Raw genomic sequence first — 19,169 nt, forward strand, 5'->3', positions numbered from 1 at the left:
CACGGGTGACCTTAGCCAGTCTTTACCATAAACTTCCCGACTAAAATGAGCGAATGAACTTATTCCCCTCCCCGACCTGGCCATGTGAGGTGTGAGGAACCTGAGGCCCAGAGGTGACTCTGAAGGTCACACAGAGAGCCAGAAGGGCAAGTTAGAATTCCTCGTTCAAGCCGGGGGTTAATCCCGTTACACCACCATGCTGTCGCTTTTCCTGCTCGATGGCTCACACCACCACCTTTGGGGGGCTCTGCTCTTTACAGGGGAGCTGCACAGACCTCCAGCCACCTAGGCCCTGGGGACTGCTCCTCTGGCCTCCGGAGATGTCCCGCATCTGCTTTTCCTCAGGCCAGGCCTCGGGGTACCTTCCTCTACTCGCGGAGTGGCCAGTGCCTCTTCAGAGTGCAGGCTGGCTTTCTAGCCAAGCAATCCTGAGAAATAACTGGGGGAAGGACTGCTAAATAAATAAATAAATCCTTAAAAGTTTCTAGCCGTTAATCTTTTTGGGTATTTGGGTACCGGGGATCGAACTTGTGACCTTGCGCTTGCGAGGCAGGCACCGGAACCACTGAGCTAAATCCCCGGCCGTTAATCTTCTACAAACACAAGGCTGGGCATGGAACCAGTAGACAACATGCTAGGCAAGTGCTCTGTTACTGCTCCGCACCTCCAGCCCCTGCTTCCTGCCTCCTTGCTGGTCTGCAGCCTCTGAATTCCTTGCTAGAAAGCATTAGGACTCAGCGACTGAGCTTTCCCTGCTCTCTCTGTGGGGAAGCGTCTCTCTTTCACCCTCTCCCTGCTCTCTTTGTCCTCCATCTCTGCGGTTTTGCATTCCACTTTGTTCCCTGAGGTCAGCTGTGGTCCAAGAATAGTAAATGGGGAATTCTTGATATAAACATTTCATGGGTTTTACATACCTTTCTTTACAGTATATTGTCATAATTATTTTATTACTAGGGATTGTTAACCTCTTACTGTGCCTGATTTATAAATTACACTTTATCATAGGTTTATATGTATGTGGAAAAACAGCATATTCAGGGCTGAGGGACACAACTTCCCTCCCCATGAGGAGGCTACTGTAGCCCTATCAGAACTGTAGGGACAAACAAGGAGACATGCTGACATTTGCTGAGTCCCCCTCTCAAAGCTGCTTTTTCTATAATCATGGATTGCACAGCTAGGGACAGGTGTGCTTGTTGTCCTTCTCTCCAAAGTATTTACCCACGGGGGACTTCCAGGCTGAGGGACGCTCCTCTTAGAACTCATGTGTCACCCAGGAACCGTCACTATAGGTTGGTTCTGTCCTCTGCTGTGTGGAAGAAGAAGAGATAACTGTGTGTCTCAGAGACAGCTCTGCTCAGAGAGGAACGGGCTGTCAGAGAGGAACATCTCTTCTTGCCACAGAATGTGACCTGGTGGCCCATTATAAGAGGCTGCTATTGTGAGGGGACCAAGTGCAGCGCCTGGCAGTGTCAATGCCAGGAACCCGGTGAGCTGCAACTGTGGCTGCTAATGTGACACCGAGATACAAATGTGAGATACAAAGATACAAAACTGTGGCTGCTAATGTGACACCAACACGGTGTGGCCCCTGAGGCCGGGGTAAATGTCAGCTTTTGGTAAACAATGCTACACTCTTGGCTGCTGCTGGGAGTTTCTCCCCAGAGTTTGTGGGGCTGCCAGGGGGCCCAGAGAGGAGACAGTGATGCAGCACGGTGAGTCAGGGCTTAGTGGTCACCTCGGGAGAGGGGCAGGAAAGGCAGAGGAGGCAAGGACAACACCGATGAGGTCCCAGGAGGAAGCAAGAGGGTCCCAGAGTTCGGAGCACAGGTCGGTGGAGCTGGGGATTAGGTCTGGCTTAGCCAACAGGGGCAAGTATGCTCCTTACCTCTCCGGGCTCAGGACCCTCAGTTGAATGGTGGACAGGAGATCAGATTCCCTTTAAAATTTCCTTCTCTTCTAAAATCCCTCAGTTTAAGAATTCCAGTTGGATGTGATCTATAGAAACTTATTTGAACACAGGGGAGAGAAGGAAGTGGGGTCCGGACCTTCAGTATTTCATTCAACCTACAAGCAAGTGAAGCATCCTGACGCATCCAAGCCATCCTCTGAGATGGCTTCTTCCTCCTCCTCCTCTGCTTCTTCTTTTCTTCCTGTTAGTCTATCTGTCAGAAACTTCAGTGAGGGGGGAAGAGAGTCAATGGAGATCTGGGAGATAACCCTCAGCCCGAGGTGAGGGGGTAAAGGGAGACACCGGGATGAGTCATGGACCACAGGTTCCCCGAAACGCACACACCGGAAGGTGGGAACTGTATCCACCCTCAGTGCTTGGCGCTGCTACAAAGCAGGGTGGGGGGCAGTAGAATGAAAAAGAATTTAATTGAGAAGCCACATATGTTCAAAGCAGAAATGTTAGAATAGCCACAGTAACCGAGGACAATGGAAAAATAGCCATCATCCCACCACCGCTCAGGAACCCCCATCGAAGGACACACACCCAATGTACGTGAGAAACACAGTGAGGTTCCACTGTGTACTACGAAGCAACCAGAGCACACCACCCCAAAACATGCTTCTTTGCAATAGGAACTGTGTTGAGTTAAAGGCCATTTGAACCAGCAGAAGCAAGAAAAGCTCTAAAATGGGGCACAAAGTTTTCTTTTGTAAGAGGCATGTGCATTATAAAGGGCACAGTCATTTGTGAAAGGTGCCACCCTTTCCTGTGTCAGGAAGAGGCAGACTCTCAATGTCCATCAGCTGCTTAATGTGCACAACAGACCTATCACTAAACAGCCCTTGGTTTCCTCCTTTCCTGGGTGTCCCATGACTTGTCCTCCCCACCCTGAATCCCTGCCCCCTTCATTTTTCCTTAGCCTGAGATGATGTACAAGCCTGAGCTCTACCCATCTGTTTTGATTACTCGTCCATGGGTGGTACCATGTGTATGTAAAATGTACATGTTCATGAACTTGTGTGTGTGTGGTGCGTGTGTGTGTGTGTGTGTGGTGTGCGTGGTGTGTGTGTGCGCATGTGTGTGTGTGGTGGTGGTGGTAATCTGTCCTTTGGCAATAAAATTACAGGGCCAGAGAATCTAAGCTGGGTATAGAAAAAAGATATGTTTTTCTTCCTTTCATTCAATTGTGCCTTGTTTTTCCATATTTCACAGGTTGTCCAAACCATGATTTACCTGGCTTTTTCTTAGACATTTAAATCATGTCCAATTTTGACTTCATATTACAGTGTACAAATTTATAGCTAAATCTTAGTTCAGACCCTCCATAATTTCCTTATGAAAAAAACTCATCCTGTGGACCTGTTAGGTCAAAAAAAAAAGAAAATATATATATATATATATTTGGTACCGGAGATCGAACTTAGGACCTTGTGCTTTTGAGGCAGGCGGCGGCACCACTGAGCTGAATCCCAGCCCAAAAATATTTTTGATGCTTCTGATTCACATTGGCAGACTGCTCACCAGAATTTGGGGTATTTGCATTTTTTTTTTTTTTTTTTTTTTTTGGTACTGGGGATCGAACTTGGGACCTTATGCTTGCAAAGCAGGCAGTGGAACCACTGAGCTAAATCCCTGGCCCCAGTATTTGCATTTTTACTAGCCTTCTACAAGAATGTCCATTTTTATCATCATTAACACTGTATTTTTTGTTTTTTAAGTGAAAACTGTATCTATGTTAAAAAGGACATGTCTTTATTAATATATTAACCACGTTAATGACTTCTAACTTAAAGCTCTTCTTAGGGAAAAGTTCACAGGTCTCCAAGCCCTTTCTTTGCACCAGAACTGTATGGCACTTTTAGGCCAAACTGCCATTCACAGTAGAAGCCTCATAGAGATGCACTGTACAAACTTGTAATGCAGAGAGGCAGATACCTGAGTGATTACTGTTTTACTTCACTCCTACAATGGAGTTGATTTCCACACAATGTAATCCCAGCATTCAAGAGGCTGAGGCAGGATGATTTCCATGACTTCAAGGCCTGCCTGGGCTACATAATGAGACCTTGTCTCAAAAACAAAACAAAACAAAACAAAGAAGAACAGAAAGCTGCTCTCGGAGAGCACTTGCTCCATGAAAACGTAAGAAAAGTTATCAGCACATTGACAAGAGGGGAAGGCAACCTCCCCTAAAAGCTGAGGAGGTTAGAGGGTTACCGGCACACAGCTGGCTTTGGACGGGTCGCTGGTGACTTGGCCACTTAGAAGTAGGGGAACCACATGTCAATGATCTCTCAAAGTCCACCTATACTTTAGGAAAATTGTGTGTCATAAGCATCCTTTATTTAAAAAAATTATTACAAAAATATGTGTCCTTTACCAAAATTTCCAACTTCATAGAAGTTGATATAGTAAAAAAGAAAGTTTTCATGTAGATTTTCAATACAAATCTGGAAAGGCAAGCACCACAAATAGTTCACCATTCGGCCTGGGATTTAGCTTAGTAGTTTCGCTACCTGTTGCGCAAGCGCAAGGACTCGAATTCGATCCCCGGTACCAAAAAAAAAAAAAAAAGTTCAGCATGAGTGGGTGGATATTTTCCACACATCCATTAATAATAATGTAGAACAGTATAGTACATTGTAATATGACACAATATAATATATGAAAGGGGTTATGTTGTTTTGCAAGTTGCTCTTTTCACATGATTTTCCGAAGGCATCTTTCCATATCTTACTTTTAAAGTCGGCTTCATTCTATTTTGACTGTCACGCAATATTTTATAATTTGAATATATCATAATGTCTTATTTGTAATTTTACTATCAAAATGATAAATAAACATCCTTGAATTGAATTTTTGCATACCTATGCAATCACTGGTGTAGGATAGATTTCTTATATTAAAATTACCAGGCCAAAAAATACATATATTTTTAAAAGGTTAGTACAAATCACCAAATTCCATCTCAAGATGTATTGATTCCATTTCTCTAATATTGTAGGAAGGCACCTGTGCATTTCCATATTCATGTCAATAATGTGAACTATTATTTTTTATAATTTTGTGGTAAAATGGTATTTTATAGCTAGGATTATCTATATTTTGGGGGCCACAGACTTTTCTCTGATACTTTTCTATATGAGGTATTTCTTCTGTAAACTGATAATTTATATCCTTTGCCCATTTTTAACCCCTTTTTTCTTATTGGTGCGCAACGTAAAAAGACATGACAAAATATTTGTATCATATATTAAAATTTATAATTTTACATTTTTTAGGTAGCCATAATTGCAGACACAATTGTCCATCTTTTCCCTATTACTTCTGAGTTTTATGATCCATGCAGGTAGGTCTTCCATACTCAAAGATATAAAAATATCTTTCTAGGTTGTCTTTTAGGCATTATTACAGGACTTTTTTTTTAACATTTAAAGTTTTAGTCCAATTATAATCTCTTGTGTGGATGTCATTAGGGATTTATCACACAACTATCATAAAATATTATATGTAGGCTTCCTTTTGCGTGATGGTAGCAATTCAATGCTTTGACTTAATGTCATTTCCTAGGTAACTTTCTAAAGATAATCTCCATATTTGTAACTGATAGTGGCAAAAAAACCCCACCGAAACTTTAAAGATGTTTACTCGCGGTGTCCTAAACAATGATAAAAATGAAGATTGACCTTGGCAGCCTGTCCCTGGGCCGCTCCTTCCTCCTGCGTGTCTTTTTTGAGGGTCCTCGCCTCGTGTCTCCGTCCCTCCCTGAGTCACAGATGGCTGCTCTCTCCCTCTCCCGGTTCTCCCTCATTCTGTTTCTTAGCGCTCCCTTCTCAGCCGTCTATCATGTTAGCTGCCTTAGGTAATTTTAAATCTGGTTGTGTAATAGTATTTCGTAGTCTCTGTGCTTCTTACTTGTTTTGCAGCACGTTTTTAATTTACCTGTGAATTTCAGTAGAGTTGTGAAATGTATGTTAAACACAAGATCTGGAGATTTCTAAGCATTTACAGCTGAGACTCAATTTGTGTTTCTTTCTTTTTAGTACATAAACAATTTTAGAACATAAAACATATCTTTCAGGAAAAAGAAACAAACCTATTTCCTAATCACTTCATACATGCACATTTTCAAACATTTATCATCATACAGCAAATATCTGTGTTCTGCTGTTGGCCTGGGGGCATTTCCCATGTTTCTGTGTGGCCCTGTTACTGGTAATTTCACGGAGTGCCTATAAGATGGGTTGTGACATTGAATTTGGCTCTCTGCTTACAAAAAGGTGATTCTGTTACATTTACTTACCTTTCAGTTCCTTTTCAGTGAAGTAATAAACCCATCTCCCCTCACTTTTTTTCTTTTGGTAAGAATTAAACTGTGCTAAGAACACCCAGGCTCCTCAGCGCTGCTGTTCCGGCGAAGGCACACGTCAGAAGAGCGCTTTGCTGAGTGTTAAGTGTGTGAGCTCCCTGCTTCTGTAAGAAAGCAGAGACACGTGGTTCGGTTCTCAGAGGGTGGCTTCCACCAGCCTTTTATCAGTTCCTTTTGAGAGAAGAGCTCAGAATCACCACAAGGAAACGGATCCCAAAGATGAGCCTCCCGTATAAAAGTTTAGCCAGTTTCTTTCTGCTTTTCAGCTTTTCCACCAAAGGTAAGTTGGTGAGTGGGGCTTCACTGTCACTATGTTTCTTGGGACATCCTGAAATGAGCACAAGAGTTAAAGTGTTTACAGCCCAGCATTTTCTGGCAGAGTCTCAACACCTCAGTAACTGTTTTGCTTTTTTGGGGGGACTGGGGATCGAACTCAGGACCTCATACTTGCCAGGCAGGCGCTATGCCACTGAGCTACATCCCTGGCCCTGTTTTGCTTTTTGTAGGTTCAGTCCTCAAAGAACACAAGGTCATCTGGGGTGCCTTGGATCAGGACATAAACCTGGATATTCCCAATTTTCAAATGAGTAATCTCATCAATGAGATCCGATGGGAAACGAATGGCATCAAAGTTGCCCAATTAAAAGGCAAGAAACAGTATGAGTTAAACAAAACATATGAAATATTGCCAAATGGAACTCTGAAAATCAAACACCTGGGGAGAAGCTTTAACAATATCTACAAAATAATCATATACGATACAAACGGAACAAGCGTGTTGGATAAAGAATTTCGTTTGAATATTCAAGGTAAGCCTGCCCTAATTTTCTTCATTTCAGTGTGGCTGCTAGTTAACAAGTTGGGAAATACCATTTATGAAATGTCCCCCGCCCCGGCCTCTGCCTCTGGAGTAGCTCTCAAGTAAATCTAATGAATCCTCCCAATCCCATGGAGACTCAAGTCTTGTGGGTGGGAGAATGGGATTCACACACCTAGAAATGCCCAGCTAATAGAGCCTATCTATCCAGTCTGTCTGCTTGCAGCTCTCTCTTTAGGTGGCTGCAGGGCTATGGGGCTGAGGGAGAACCTCAGTGAGGGTGGTATTAATCAGAAAGGGCACAGCTGGGGAGTGGAAGTTGGCTGTCCCTGGTGGGTGATGCAGGTGTGAACCAGATGTGGGCGAGGGAGGAGAGGCTGCCTGGAGAGCAGTGAGTCTTTGGTGTGGAGAGCCTGTTTCAAGCCAAGATTCCATGGCAGGAAGGGGCTGGAAACAATGAACATAAGGATGAACAGCCTTTGTTTCTGCTCTGCTCAACATCATGGCGATTGAAGTAGAAAGCGATTTTGATTGATATGTGGAGAAAATAAACCACATGGTCTCCACATGTGCTGAGAGGGTACGAGTGGATGGTGGGGTGGAGGCGGGAGACCAACTGCAAAGCTGCTGCTGTAACCCAAGCAAGCGAGGGAGGGCCAGTAGGTGGTTCTAAACCCCTGAGAAGAGCAGGGATGCTGTTAGAAGTCACCCGTGCCCAGGCCCCATCCTAGACCAGGGATCTCAGAATGTCGGGGCATGAAGCCAGGAATGCCAGCACGGGCGCAGGCCAGCGATTCGTGAGCAAATCAGCATTTTCTGTGCTTCACACAGGAAGTGTCACCAGAGGCAGGGCAGGGCCCCTCCTCCTCCCTCAGGTCTCCTGCCAGGTCCCCAGCACCTGCACCCAGCCGAGCCCCTCTCTCGCAGTCCCGACGCTGTCAGCTTATCGTTGCTGGACAGCGCCAAAATCAGGATTCAAACCCAGGGCTTCTTTCTGCACAAAAGGTGACATTCTTCACTCTTCGAACAGCTTCGTCATGATATAATTTACATGCCATGCTGTTTGCACATTTAAAGTGTAAAATGTTTTTGTACATTCAGAGTTGTACAACCGTCCTCACCACATTCAACATTCTCCCTCCTCCTGAGGAAGCCTGGTCCCCATTAGCCAAAAGGGAGTGGTCTGGCTGCTGTGTGTGTGTCGACATCACACAGTTAATCCCACACTTAATTTGTGCCCTGGCCACCCTTACTTGTCTGCTCTGGATCTATTTTCCTGATACAGGCTAAGTATCCCTCATCTAAAATGTTTGGGACTAGAACTGTTTCAGACTTTGGAGTTTTGGACTGGGATACTCATCTGTCATAACTTCAAGGATATTCCATGAGACAGTGTATGCAAAAGGGCCCCAGAGTCCCTGGGACACGAGCTGTTTGGTCACTGCTGATGCCCTCCCATCTCTGTCTCCCCATGGCTATCCCAACTTCAGCCATGACACCCACATTGCCCTCGTAAGGTAGCTGTCCTGTTAGCTGAAGAGGCTCAGAAAGTCCCCTTAAAAGCAACAGAGAGGGAGTTAATGCTAGCTGCCACAATGAAGGAGTTCTCGTTTCTAGGAAGGCCTTAACAATTTACCCCTATTGATCAGGTCTTGCCACTTAGGAAAGCTGTCTTACAGTAAGGATAAGTGCAAAGCCATCACTACATGAGATTCATCGCTGTGTTGTTGGCACTAGTAAAATACTGAAATGGATTTAGAAATCTCTAGTGGAGAAACTTACCAAGTAAATGAAGAATATATCACTTAAAAAGATGGTGGAGATATATATCTGTTGATGCTCATAAAAGAAAGAACTTTGTACTATAACATACTTCCACAGGAAGGAGACTCTCTCAGATCACCTAAGTTTTCATTTTAAAACATTGTATCATTAATATGTATGTTTATGCATAGACAATATCTTGTATCAAAATATTAATAATTATTGACTCTGGGTAGTAAAGTTGGTGGCGGTTTCTAATTTGCTTTCAATCTTTTTCATATTTTATAAATTTGAACAATTTGACTGTTTCTGTTACAAAAAAAGAATTTTTCCATTTTGAAGACAAGTAAAGACCAACCCAACCCCTAGACCATATACTACTTTGTTGTGGGTTGATGTTTTCTTCATTTTCTTAATTCTGAGTTACACAGAATTTCATAGAATTTCCAGGTGGGAGGAAGCACTATTTCTGCCGGCCTGTGCATTGGAACAGAAATGGAATTCTACTGGGATGGCAAATGGGGAGGATATTGGTGTTTCGGAAAAATAAGCTATCTGCTTACTGAATGAAGAGAGACTGTAAAGAGAAAGCTGGCAATCTAGGGAAACAAAATAACGGATGAAAAATAAAAAGACGAAAAGGGAAGGAAAGCGGTCACTTAGCTAGACCTATGGGATGCCAGTGTGGGGCTGTGGTCCTTTAGGATGCACCCTTTAATGGTTCCGGATCAGGAAGGAGAGGCGAGGAGTTCTGCCTGTGGATGTAGGAACCAGCACTAATGGTTTGCCCAGGGCTTTGCCACATGTTGTCTGTCTGGCAACAGGTGTAGAACATTTTCCTTATTCTCTGAAAGATGAGGTCCAGTGAGGCGCAGTGAATAACCTGGCAGCTCTGGGCTGGGAGAGGGCAGAGCGCGGTCCCTGGCCTCCAGGCTGGTGCCCCTCCTCCAGCACCTTGAGCTCCTTGTACACCCAGCGCTCACACCCACCTGCCCTCTGCTCCCAGAACCCTGGCAGGGGGAGGGGAGGGTGGCTGATCAAGGTTCCAGGCCGCGGATGAAATGACCCCGCCAGAGCCCTGCTCCTGGCTGCTGAGGAAGGAAGCATCATGCTTTTCAAGCCTCTTGGGTAAGTGGGGGTCAGGACAGCGATCCTCTTACCTGCATTCCTGAACATGGACTCCCAAGGGTAGGCTTCTCTCTTGATCTGCCCTTTTTACAGTGGGTACCCTACGGCCGCTCACTGAACCTCTCAGAGCACTGGATATTTCATTTATAAACAGAAAAACATCAGTCTCCCCGGTAGAATTAAGTAATAGCATGGGAAACATTTTAAAGGGTCACAACAGAGCTTTTTACTGTTACAATGTATCTGTGAACTTCCCAGAAATCACTTTGTTCTGAAGTATGTAAATAAAGTAAAATAAAAATGATTTTTGAAAATTGCTGAGAGTCTTTGAAATTCTTCCCTGGCTACAAACCGAATCCCTTCCCCACTGTCTAGATAGGATGTCTATAAAAATCAGAAAATTGCCAAATAAGAATTGGATCTTTATTTTCTTTTCAGAGATGGTCTCAAAGCCAGAGATCTCCTGGAATTGTAGCAACAAAACCTTGACCTGTGAGGTAGTGAATGGAACTAACCCTAACTTGAACCTGTACCAAAATGGGAAATATCTCAAGAAAGGTTCCAAGAAAGTCATCACATACCAGTGGACAAAACTGACTGCGGCTTTCAACTGCACAGCAAATAACAAAGTCAGTGAAGAATCCAGTGCCGTGGCTATCAGCTGCCCAGGTGCGTGGCAGGCGCGGGTCAGGATGTGCCAGGGTCCCCTCACACACAGCCTGCCAGGCCCACAGGCACGGTGGCAAGTGCCTGGGCTGGGAGGCAGCTTTGGCTTAGGGGAAGAAGTGAAAAATGGACCTCTTTCTCCTGGATACCCCCAAGGGAAGGCTTTGAGGAGGTGACACTCTCTGGCCACCCATCTTGGGAGTCTTCTGTGAATATCCTTCCCTCCCTATGGCTTCAGGGATTTAAAAAGATCCTCTTTGGGGGGAAAGAATTTGAAAAGAGATCAACTTGTGCAAACCCCTGCTTAATAAAGAGGGAAACTGAGTTACCCAAGGTCCTTCTGCTAGTTAATGACCATGACTCTGACTTCCCACCCACGTATGCTGATTTAGAGAGAGGAAGCATAGAAAGGCTGTAGACACCTGGGAGACAGGGGAGAGAAGGGGGAAGCTGGAGGCCAGAGAAGACTGCAGACACAGCAGGAAGCACTTCTGTCACATGGAGGACAGCCTGGCACTGGTACAAGCTCCAGGAAGTCCTTAAACTCTCAGGTCTCGTTCCCAGTGTCCCAGCTTGCCAGGAACCCCAGCAGTAATTTTTGAGAGGCACCCTGCTATAGTACCCCAGAGGCCAGAGGGCTAGACGTCTGAATTGGGCCCACCCAATTTTAGTCGAATAACCTTAGAGGTCTTTCCTCTCTGGGCTTCAGTTGTGTGATTCAGAAAGAAGATAGCACAGGAGGAAACTATTGGATCTACTTCCAAGCTCATATGGCAGCTCACTTCCCAAGGAGCAGTCCAAGAGAGAACAAGAATAAGCAACCAAAACAAAAGCCATGGTCTTTTTATAACTCGTCTCAGGAGTATACGCATCATCCTAAATTCTGTGCGCTAAAAGCAAGTCAGTAAGCCTGGCCCGTACTCTCTCAGCGGGGAGGACGCAGGCCTGATTCCGGGAGGCCGGGCTCACTGGAGGCCACCTGAGAGTCTGCCGGCACTGCCAGCACACAGACACAGGCCAGCACTGCCATCCTGTCTCATCCACCGTCACCAAGGCAGAGTGACAGAAGCCACCACCCTTTTCAGGCTGCCCTTGATTAGAGCTGTCAGATGTAACAGATAGAAATACAGTATGAGTATATTCCAAATATTGCTTACTAATCCACAAATTGTTCGTTGTTCATTTGAAATTCAAATTTAACTGGCTGTCCTGTTTTTTACCTGGAAATCCAGCTCTTCACATTTATTTTAACTGGATCCCACCAGTATAAAAATGTGGGTGTATTAAGGAGGGAGGGAGGAAAGACCTTGGGAAAAGGCAGGGCCTGAAGGGGGTGACATGCATGTCCCTTGTTCCATGGTACCCAGCAGGATTGGTCCTGGGAAAGGCCACTGTGGAGTGGGAGGAATATTTGGGGGGAGGTTGAGGAGGAAGGGGCTATACTTTTAAGGCCTTAAAGGTATTTGGTCATTTCATTCCAAAAGACCAAGGCAGAGATGAAGCAATGACCACATTCTAACCGTGTAGCTCAAATACGGTACTTAAAACAGAATACGAGGGGGAAGGAATGGGTTGAACAAGTACTCCATCGCAGAAACTTATGGGCACATTATCTCCAAGAGGAAGTGTAGGGTGATGAATAGTTGGATTTAGAGAATGTGTGGGCCTATTTTTGAATGACAGAGCCACAGCTGCTTCTGAGCACCACCAGGAGCTCAGGGTGACACAGGACAACTCTGAGAACAGATGTGTTGGGCATTGCCTGCATTCCTGATTGCGCCAGGACAAGGGGTGGGGGTCCCATCCAAGGACTGCAGGGGAAGCCAAGCTGGCTGCATGGATTAGGCACGTGCACCCCAATTCATCCAGGTGTCCCCATCCCCCAAACCTGGGAAGTCCTCAGCGCAGTAGGAGACGGGCTCCGGCAGCTCATCTCTTTCCGGGATGGTTTGTCCAGAGAAGTGTTTCAGCTACTCTGGGACGAGCTCCAGCCTCCCCAGGTCCCAGCCCCTTGACCCCAGCCCCAGCTGCTCCTCTGTAACTGCTATTGACTCACAAAGGGCAGCAGGCCCAGCACCCCTCCTGGGAAACAGCTACCAAAAACACCAGTGCGAAGAGTGCCAGTAAAAGCAAGACTTCACATTTGTGGGTTGTTTTACAGTTTACAAAGCACTTTCACATCCATTATCTGATTGACTTCCAACAGCCACCCTGTGAGGTAGTTTTCATTGTTTCCATTGCATGAAGAAGGAAACAGGCTCAGAGGGGCAGAATGACTCTCCAAAGGCTACACAGCTCTCGCCTAGGACAGCTGGTCTCCACACCTATTTCCCTTACCACTGAAGTTGTTGTTTTGCTTGTTGCCTTCCAGGGACTGAAGGTCTAGGAACTGCAGGCCCAGGCTGCTGTTGCTAATTCAATATGCATCTGACCTTCCCTTGTGGGTTGGGCAATAAGCCTGGAAGAGGGGACTACTGTGAGTGAGGAGAAAGGGCTGCACAAGTGAAATACTCACCCTTCGTGTTTGGAAACTGCCTGGTCAAGAGGGTCAGAAAGGACGCTGGTGTGGGAGGGGAGCCAGAGAGCAGAGATGAAAAACAGAGCAGAAACACTGAGACAAAGGGCTACTTAACTTGCTAAGATCGATCCCAGCACTGGGGCAGAGGCAGGAGGATCACTTTGGGTTCGAGGCCAGCCTGGGCTACATAGTGAGTTCATTGCCAGCCTAAACTACAAAGCGAGACCCTGTCTCAAAAAACAAAAACCAAAAAACAAACCAAAACAAAACAAAAGCGCAGCTTAAAGGAATCACTCAGGGACAGACACTGTGAGGCCTCAGACAACTCTCCTGCTCTCCCTGGGCCTTGAAACTAGAGTGGCACTAGATCACCACTCAGCTCCACCGGAGGTGCTGTCCTGTGTGGGGGATGAGGGCAGGACAGGCTTTCATGAATGGCCAGGCTGTCGTAGTCTATGACAGCAGTCTCCCAGGGAGCTTTGGCAAGGGCTTAGCTGGGCCTGGGACCCCTGCAGGCATGGACACAGCTCACCTCTGCCCAGGAGCTTGGCTTGGTAAAGATCAAAAGTCCCAGTGACCTATCCAGCTGTTTCCCCCTGCCTGGTGAGAGAGGCTGGTGGGCTTGGCCAGAGCAATGAAATGACCTCTCTGTCAGGACCCCTCTCTGCATTCCGTGTCTCCCTCCTGCAGGGAAAGGCCTGAACTTCTATCTCATGGTTGGCATCTGTGGAGGAAGCGCCCTCCTGGTGGTCTTTGTGGCACTCCTCATCTGCTACATCTGCAAGCGGAAAAAGCAGAACGGTAGGAGATGCGGTAAGCTGCCCCTCTGTGGTGCCCCGCAGGCCTGAACAAATCTCCATGGAAACATCTCACTGGGATGGCACCTCAAGTCAGCAAAGGAGAGAAGATGGGCAGTGACAGAATTCAGGGCTGATACCAGAGGTGATAGCTTGTTCCATTCTGTGGTTAGCATGATTTAAAAAAACAACAACAACAACAAAACCCAAAGCAAAACAGATGCTCAGCACTGATAAGGAGGGAGCTTGGAGAAGCTGCATGGAGGGTTGCCCTGTTGGGATCCACCCGCTGAGATCCACTTGGTGTAAACTGGTGCAGAGGTGTCTGAATGGGCCACACATCTCCACGTGGGCAGAAAGATCTGCCATATACATGAGTGAACATATTGTTCATGGGTGGTGGCCTGAGGTGTGTTCAGGACCAAGCTCCGGGGAACACAGGTAAAACTGAGTCAGGCCGTGAGATAGGCACAGGAAGACAATCATTCCAAAACACGGACCTGGGGCTTCGAGTATAGTTGTTTTACAGCCCTTGCCAAGCGCCTCCGAGGTCCCGAGTTCAATCCCCAGCACCACAAACAAATAAAAGCCAAAAAAACGGGGTGACCATGTCCCTCTTTCTAGCTGACATCCAGGAGGGATGTGTTGGGGAGTGCTGATTCCCTGGAGGAGGCCTGCTTGGCAACTCACCAGGCAGGAAAGGGTTGTGCTCAGAGCGGGGAGTGCGCTCAGGGAGCCTCCAGGGCATGCAAAGCAGAAGGCATCAGGGAATGAGAAACTGGGTGTCCTTGTCAGGATGAACTGTCAGTCATTGCTAGCCATGGCGACAGGCGGGCAAGGCCCTCGGCGCTGTGCAGTGTCACACTCACGCTTGAGGCAGGCTGGAGCTCCCTTGCCTCGGGTCTCTTCCTGGTGCAGACCCAGGGACACCCACACCAGCACTTCCTGCAAGGACCCTGCAAAGTGGTAGCCAGGGGCCCTGTGCCCTTTGGATTTGGCTTCCTTCCTTCAGACGTCTTTCCTAGGTTCTCCCTCAGTCACCTCTCTAGGCTGCCACCACTCAGCCCCAAGTCTCACCACCCCACTGCCCCCCACCCCCCGTCTGGGCCTGGGAGCATCTTTGTCCCCTTAGTGCCCGTACTTCCTCCTGGAGTTGTTTCCACACTCTCCACCCTGGTGCTGCATCCCCAGGCCCCAAGTGGGTTTCGTCATCGTGTCCCACCCAGGCTGCTCTCCATCCCTGCCCTTACAAAGGCCCTTTCTCATCACCTAGTCTGATGGGACCACGTATTCTTCTAAGGTGGACCTCACATGCCAGCTAAGACAGAGCAATGCCTGCCATCACCGGGCTGAAATTATCAGCATGATAATTAGCTCACGTTGACTAAGCAGTCACTTGTGGCAGGAACTAATCTCTGTGTTTTAGAATCACTATCCTCATCCAGCTGTTAGTGATCTTAGGAGATGGACTGCATGAATACAGATGTGAAACGCAAGCTCAGTGAGGCTAGATTAGTGGCCTCAGATCTTCTATGGCCAACAGGAGTTAGGAATAGGATGAGGCAGGGAGCCTGGGCAGCAAAGTGTAAGCAGGCCCTCACCTTGTTCTTTCTTGCATGACCCTGAGCACGGGGATCTCCTCACATTTTGCACCCAATGTCTCTTGCTTGCCTCACCTTCCTCCCAGCTCTGGCTTGAGTGACAGAAGACGAAAATGGGGAAGAGGGTCCAGTGAGTCTGGAGGAATTCCTTGGCACAGATGTTAGGCAGTGGCTAAAGGCGCTGGGGTGGGCATGCCAGGGAGCCATAGTCCTGCTCTGACCAAGCAGGCTGCGATGAGCCATAGCTGGCTGTCTATCCAGCCCTGCCTGAGGACTTGGCCACTTGGTCACATACCCACTCCTGCTGCCAGAACCCACAGCGCTCTTTATCTGCACCTCTTTGGTGGCCGTGGGCTCCGGAGGCTGGCACTGTGATTTGCAGTCCTGATTCATTGCACATGCCTGATTTTGGGGTGTCTGAGTGCTTGTGTCTGAGTCATCATTGCCACTTCGTAATAGTGCCCAATACCTAGAAGCTGAGGAATAAACACAGGAGGAACAAATGAACAAACTGTTGGACAATCAGACTGATCAGCAAATGGCCAACCCCAGACTGTCACCAGGGATGAGGAAAGGCCACTTACGGCCCCACGCCTGGGAACAGAGAGCAGGGGTCAAAGTCCTCATCCCAGCCTCGCCGAGTGGAACCTCAGCCACCCTGGGGAATCAAAGGTGGCACAGGGGATGTGCTCTGTTCTTTCTGTGCACCTTGTTTTATGTGCTTGGAGCAGGCAGGCCATGATTAATGGTCTTGACTTAGAGCTTCACGTTCAAAGCCGCCTGATGGATTGGCACAGTCAGTCTGCAGCCACAGGTGACACTCAGAGAGGAGCTGTACACTGGGACTAGATACCTCACATGTAGCCCAGAGGTGGCCAGAGGGGGCCTGTAGCAGCTGGGCATTCTCACAAGTTTCCTGTGTGACTTTAAAACAGCACAGGAAAAATTGCATTATGATTAGACTTGGGCCTGCCATCATGGACTAAAGTCATACAAAGCGGAAAACCCCAGAGTGAGGAGAGAGCAGTGATCTTTCCCTGCTAACCCCAAGAGGCTGGGTCTTGCTTATGAAGTTCTGAAGAACTAGTACATTTCTAAGGGCTAAAAAGCGCCCCGGGTGTACTCCAGCCTCTTGGCAGAATGTGGGCTGTGTGACAACAGAATTGGGTAAATGACAGCTCTACCTCAGAGAGCCATCAGAGGGAGCGCAGTTCCTAGTACACCCCCGTGACCACTCGAGTCCTCTCACAGTGGGCTCTGGCCACGAGCCTTGCTCTCAGGGCATAAGCTCCAGGACATGCAGAGCCAGGCACAACCCCCACCCCATGCCTTCTTCCCTTTGGCTTCCCCAGCTCTCCAGAGCTCTGGGAGCTTATTCTACTCTGTGACTTGCAGTTCTGTCTCCCCTACAAGATCCAGTGCTCTTGGAGGAGAGGGACAGCTTCTTTCCCCTCACAACTCCAAAAGAGCTAGCAGGGCACCTCACACCTAAGAGGCACTCAGTTGTTGCACAGACTGCACCTTGCTAAGATTAGCTCTTGATATGTCTTCTCGTTGCAGATGAGGGGCTGGAGATAAGCACCCGAAGAATAACCACTGAGGAAGGGGGCCTGAAGCCCTGCCACATCCAGGCCCCACCAGCTCAGAAAACGTCAGCTTCCCACCCTCCCCCACCACCGAGCCATCGTTCCCAGGCACCTGGTCATCGCCCCCTGGCTCCTGCTCACCATGTCCAGCCACAGCATCAGAAGAGGCCTCCTCCGTCGGGCACACAAGTTCGCCAACAGAAAGGCCCTCCCCTCCCCAAACCTCGAGTTCAGCCAAAACCTCCCCGTGGGGCTGCCGAACACTCCTTGTCCCCTGCCACTAATTAAAAGACACAGAAACTGTCCTCGCCAATAAAAGGCACTGTGGATTTCTCCACGTCAGCATGCAGGTCTGCTCTTTCCTCGAGTGGTTTCTACATACAGGACATGATGGCCTCCCCAGCAAGGCTCGTGGGTCACAGTTACACTAGCACCTTCCAACTCAGCCATGTGGTCTAACCCTGGAGTCTTTGGCTTCCTCTCAGATCTCTGTCACACCAAGAAGAGAGAAATGGTGTAAGTGTGATTTTAGGGCGGTGGGTGACAGAGCACAGAACACTTAGCAATCTTCTCGTCTCCTCTGATGTCACCCAAATGTGACGCCTCAGCTGGTTGCTGCCTGGGCGTCCTACAGGTGGCCGACCTGCTGAGGGTTTCTCGGGTTCCTTATGTGCCTGGGCAGGCTCTGGTCCTCCACCCTGGAGTAGACATGAAATAAAAGCTCTAACTTCACCCTGGTGTCTGCTCACTGAAGAGAGAAAGGATTTCAGTGTCCAGGAGAGGAAACTGCAGATTGAAAAAGAGGCTCACAGTTGTGACCACAACATCAGATTCGGTCACCTTAATTCACCTGAGCCCCCTGAATCCCCACCACCATGACCAGAACCTGTGCTCAGGTCTCAGCTGCCAAGCTGGGCAGACAACGTATTTGTTTTCTGTGATGCACTGAAACCTGTACACAAACCTTCCACAAGAGATACCAGAAAAGCAATCATTTGTGATTCACCCCCTTGGCTTTTTGGCTATGGTTGTAGTGCTCTGTGGAGTCATCACTGAGAAGAAGAGTTCACAAATACATCATGCACAGGGGCCACCAGACACACAAAAGGGCAGACTAAGACAACAACTCGGCTCAGTCCAATCCTAAGTGTCACAAATAACTAACCATTACTTAAAAACCAGACCACATTCCTGCTAGCAGTCACAGCAGCTTTACTTTGGGAGACATGGCAGGGGGGAGACAGCTTTCAGGTAAAGGTCTAATAATAGGCAGCGAGAAGCCGCCTGCTTTGAAGAGTTGGTACCATGTTTGTGGTCCTGTTGCCAGCCTGCCTTCCTCTTGACTTCTTAGACTTGTTAACCCTCGTAAAGCTCTGGCAGGAAGCTCTGAGGTGTAAACCACAAGCTCAGGACTTCCTGTGAGAGAGAGAGTTCATGGGCTGAACTGCTTCTTCCTCAGAATCTGGGCATCTGTTATTTCAGAACCCAGAGCTGATTATAAAGGGCAGTGAGGAATTAGACCCCAGAGCCTCCTGATATTCCAACACGGATCCAGCTGAGTAACAACCATCACTAGATCGACCCAGCAGAGTGAGGAGGGTCCCGGCACTGCTTTATCCCCATCCTGCACTGCAGTCCTGAGTGATCAGTCCCACAGACCAGCCCACAAAGAGAGCTCCTATGTCCTTCCCTTCAGAAAGCCTTCCCTGGCCATTCCAGAACTGTACCCAGCCTCTCTTCTTATGTAGGGTGTGGATCACATATAGCTTGTAAGTCTTCAATCCTTACATCAGGCTGTGTGCTAAGGAGGGGGAAGGCAGACATGGTCAATTGCGTCTCTGCCTCCGAGAGTCTAGTAGGGTAGGGCTGGGCCCGTTATAGAACAGATGTAACACAGCATGAAATATATATCAGAGGCAAGTACAGGACCCCAGAGAAGGGATTTTGAATCCACATTTGGTGGTAGGAC

At 47.8% G+C, this 19,169-nt stretch overlaps 1 protein-coding gene across 1 annotated transcript; it reads left to right on the forward strand.

Annotated features, from left to right (window-relative positions):
• Positions 1 to 6,396: 6,396 nt before the first annotated feature.
• Positions 6,397 to 17,537, forward strand: Cd2 (CD2 molecule). The gene is made up of 5 exons (XM_004853812.3): positions 6,397 to 6,603; positions 6,830 to 7,132; positions 10,471 to 10,701; positions 13,907 to 14,029; positions 17,175 to 17,537. The coding sequence occupies exons 1-5, from the start codon at positions 6,543 to 6,545 to the stop codon at positions 17,486 to 17,488; spliced, it is 1,032 nt and encodes a 343-aa protein (XP_004853869.3). The 5' UTR covers positions 6,397 to 6,542; the 3' UTR covers positions 17,489 to 17,537.
• Positions 17,538 to 19,169: the final 1,632 nt, after the last annotated feature.

Source organism: Heterocephalus glaber, unplaced genomic scaffold (genome assembly GCF_053883595.1).
Source record: "Heterocephalus glaber isolate CG9 unplaced genomic scaffold, H.glaber_assembly_v1.0 deba00001442, whole genome shotgun sequence".
In the NCBI taxonomy this organism is placed as follows: domain Eukaryota; kingdom Metazoa; phylum Chordata; class Mammalia; order Rodentia; family Bathyergidae; genus Heterocephalus; species Heterocephalus glaber.

What these genes read in the sequence shown, in the direction of transcription:
- Cd2 (XM_004853812.3), top strand. Translation starts at nt 6,543, where the DNA reads ATGAGCCTCCCGTATAAAAGTTTAGCCAGTTTCTTTCTGCTTTTCAGC. An exon ending in CGTGGCTATCAGCTGCCCAG is followed by an intron (nt 10,702 to 13,906) that starts GTGCGTGGCAGG and finishes TCCCTCCTGCAG; the next exon opens with GGAAAGGCCTGAACTTCTAT. An exon ending in GCAGAACGGTAGGAGATGCG is followed by an intron (nt 14,030 to 17,174) that starts GTAAGCTGCCCC and finishes TTCTCGTTGCAG; the next exon opens with ATGAGGGGCTGGAGATAAGC.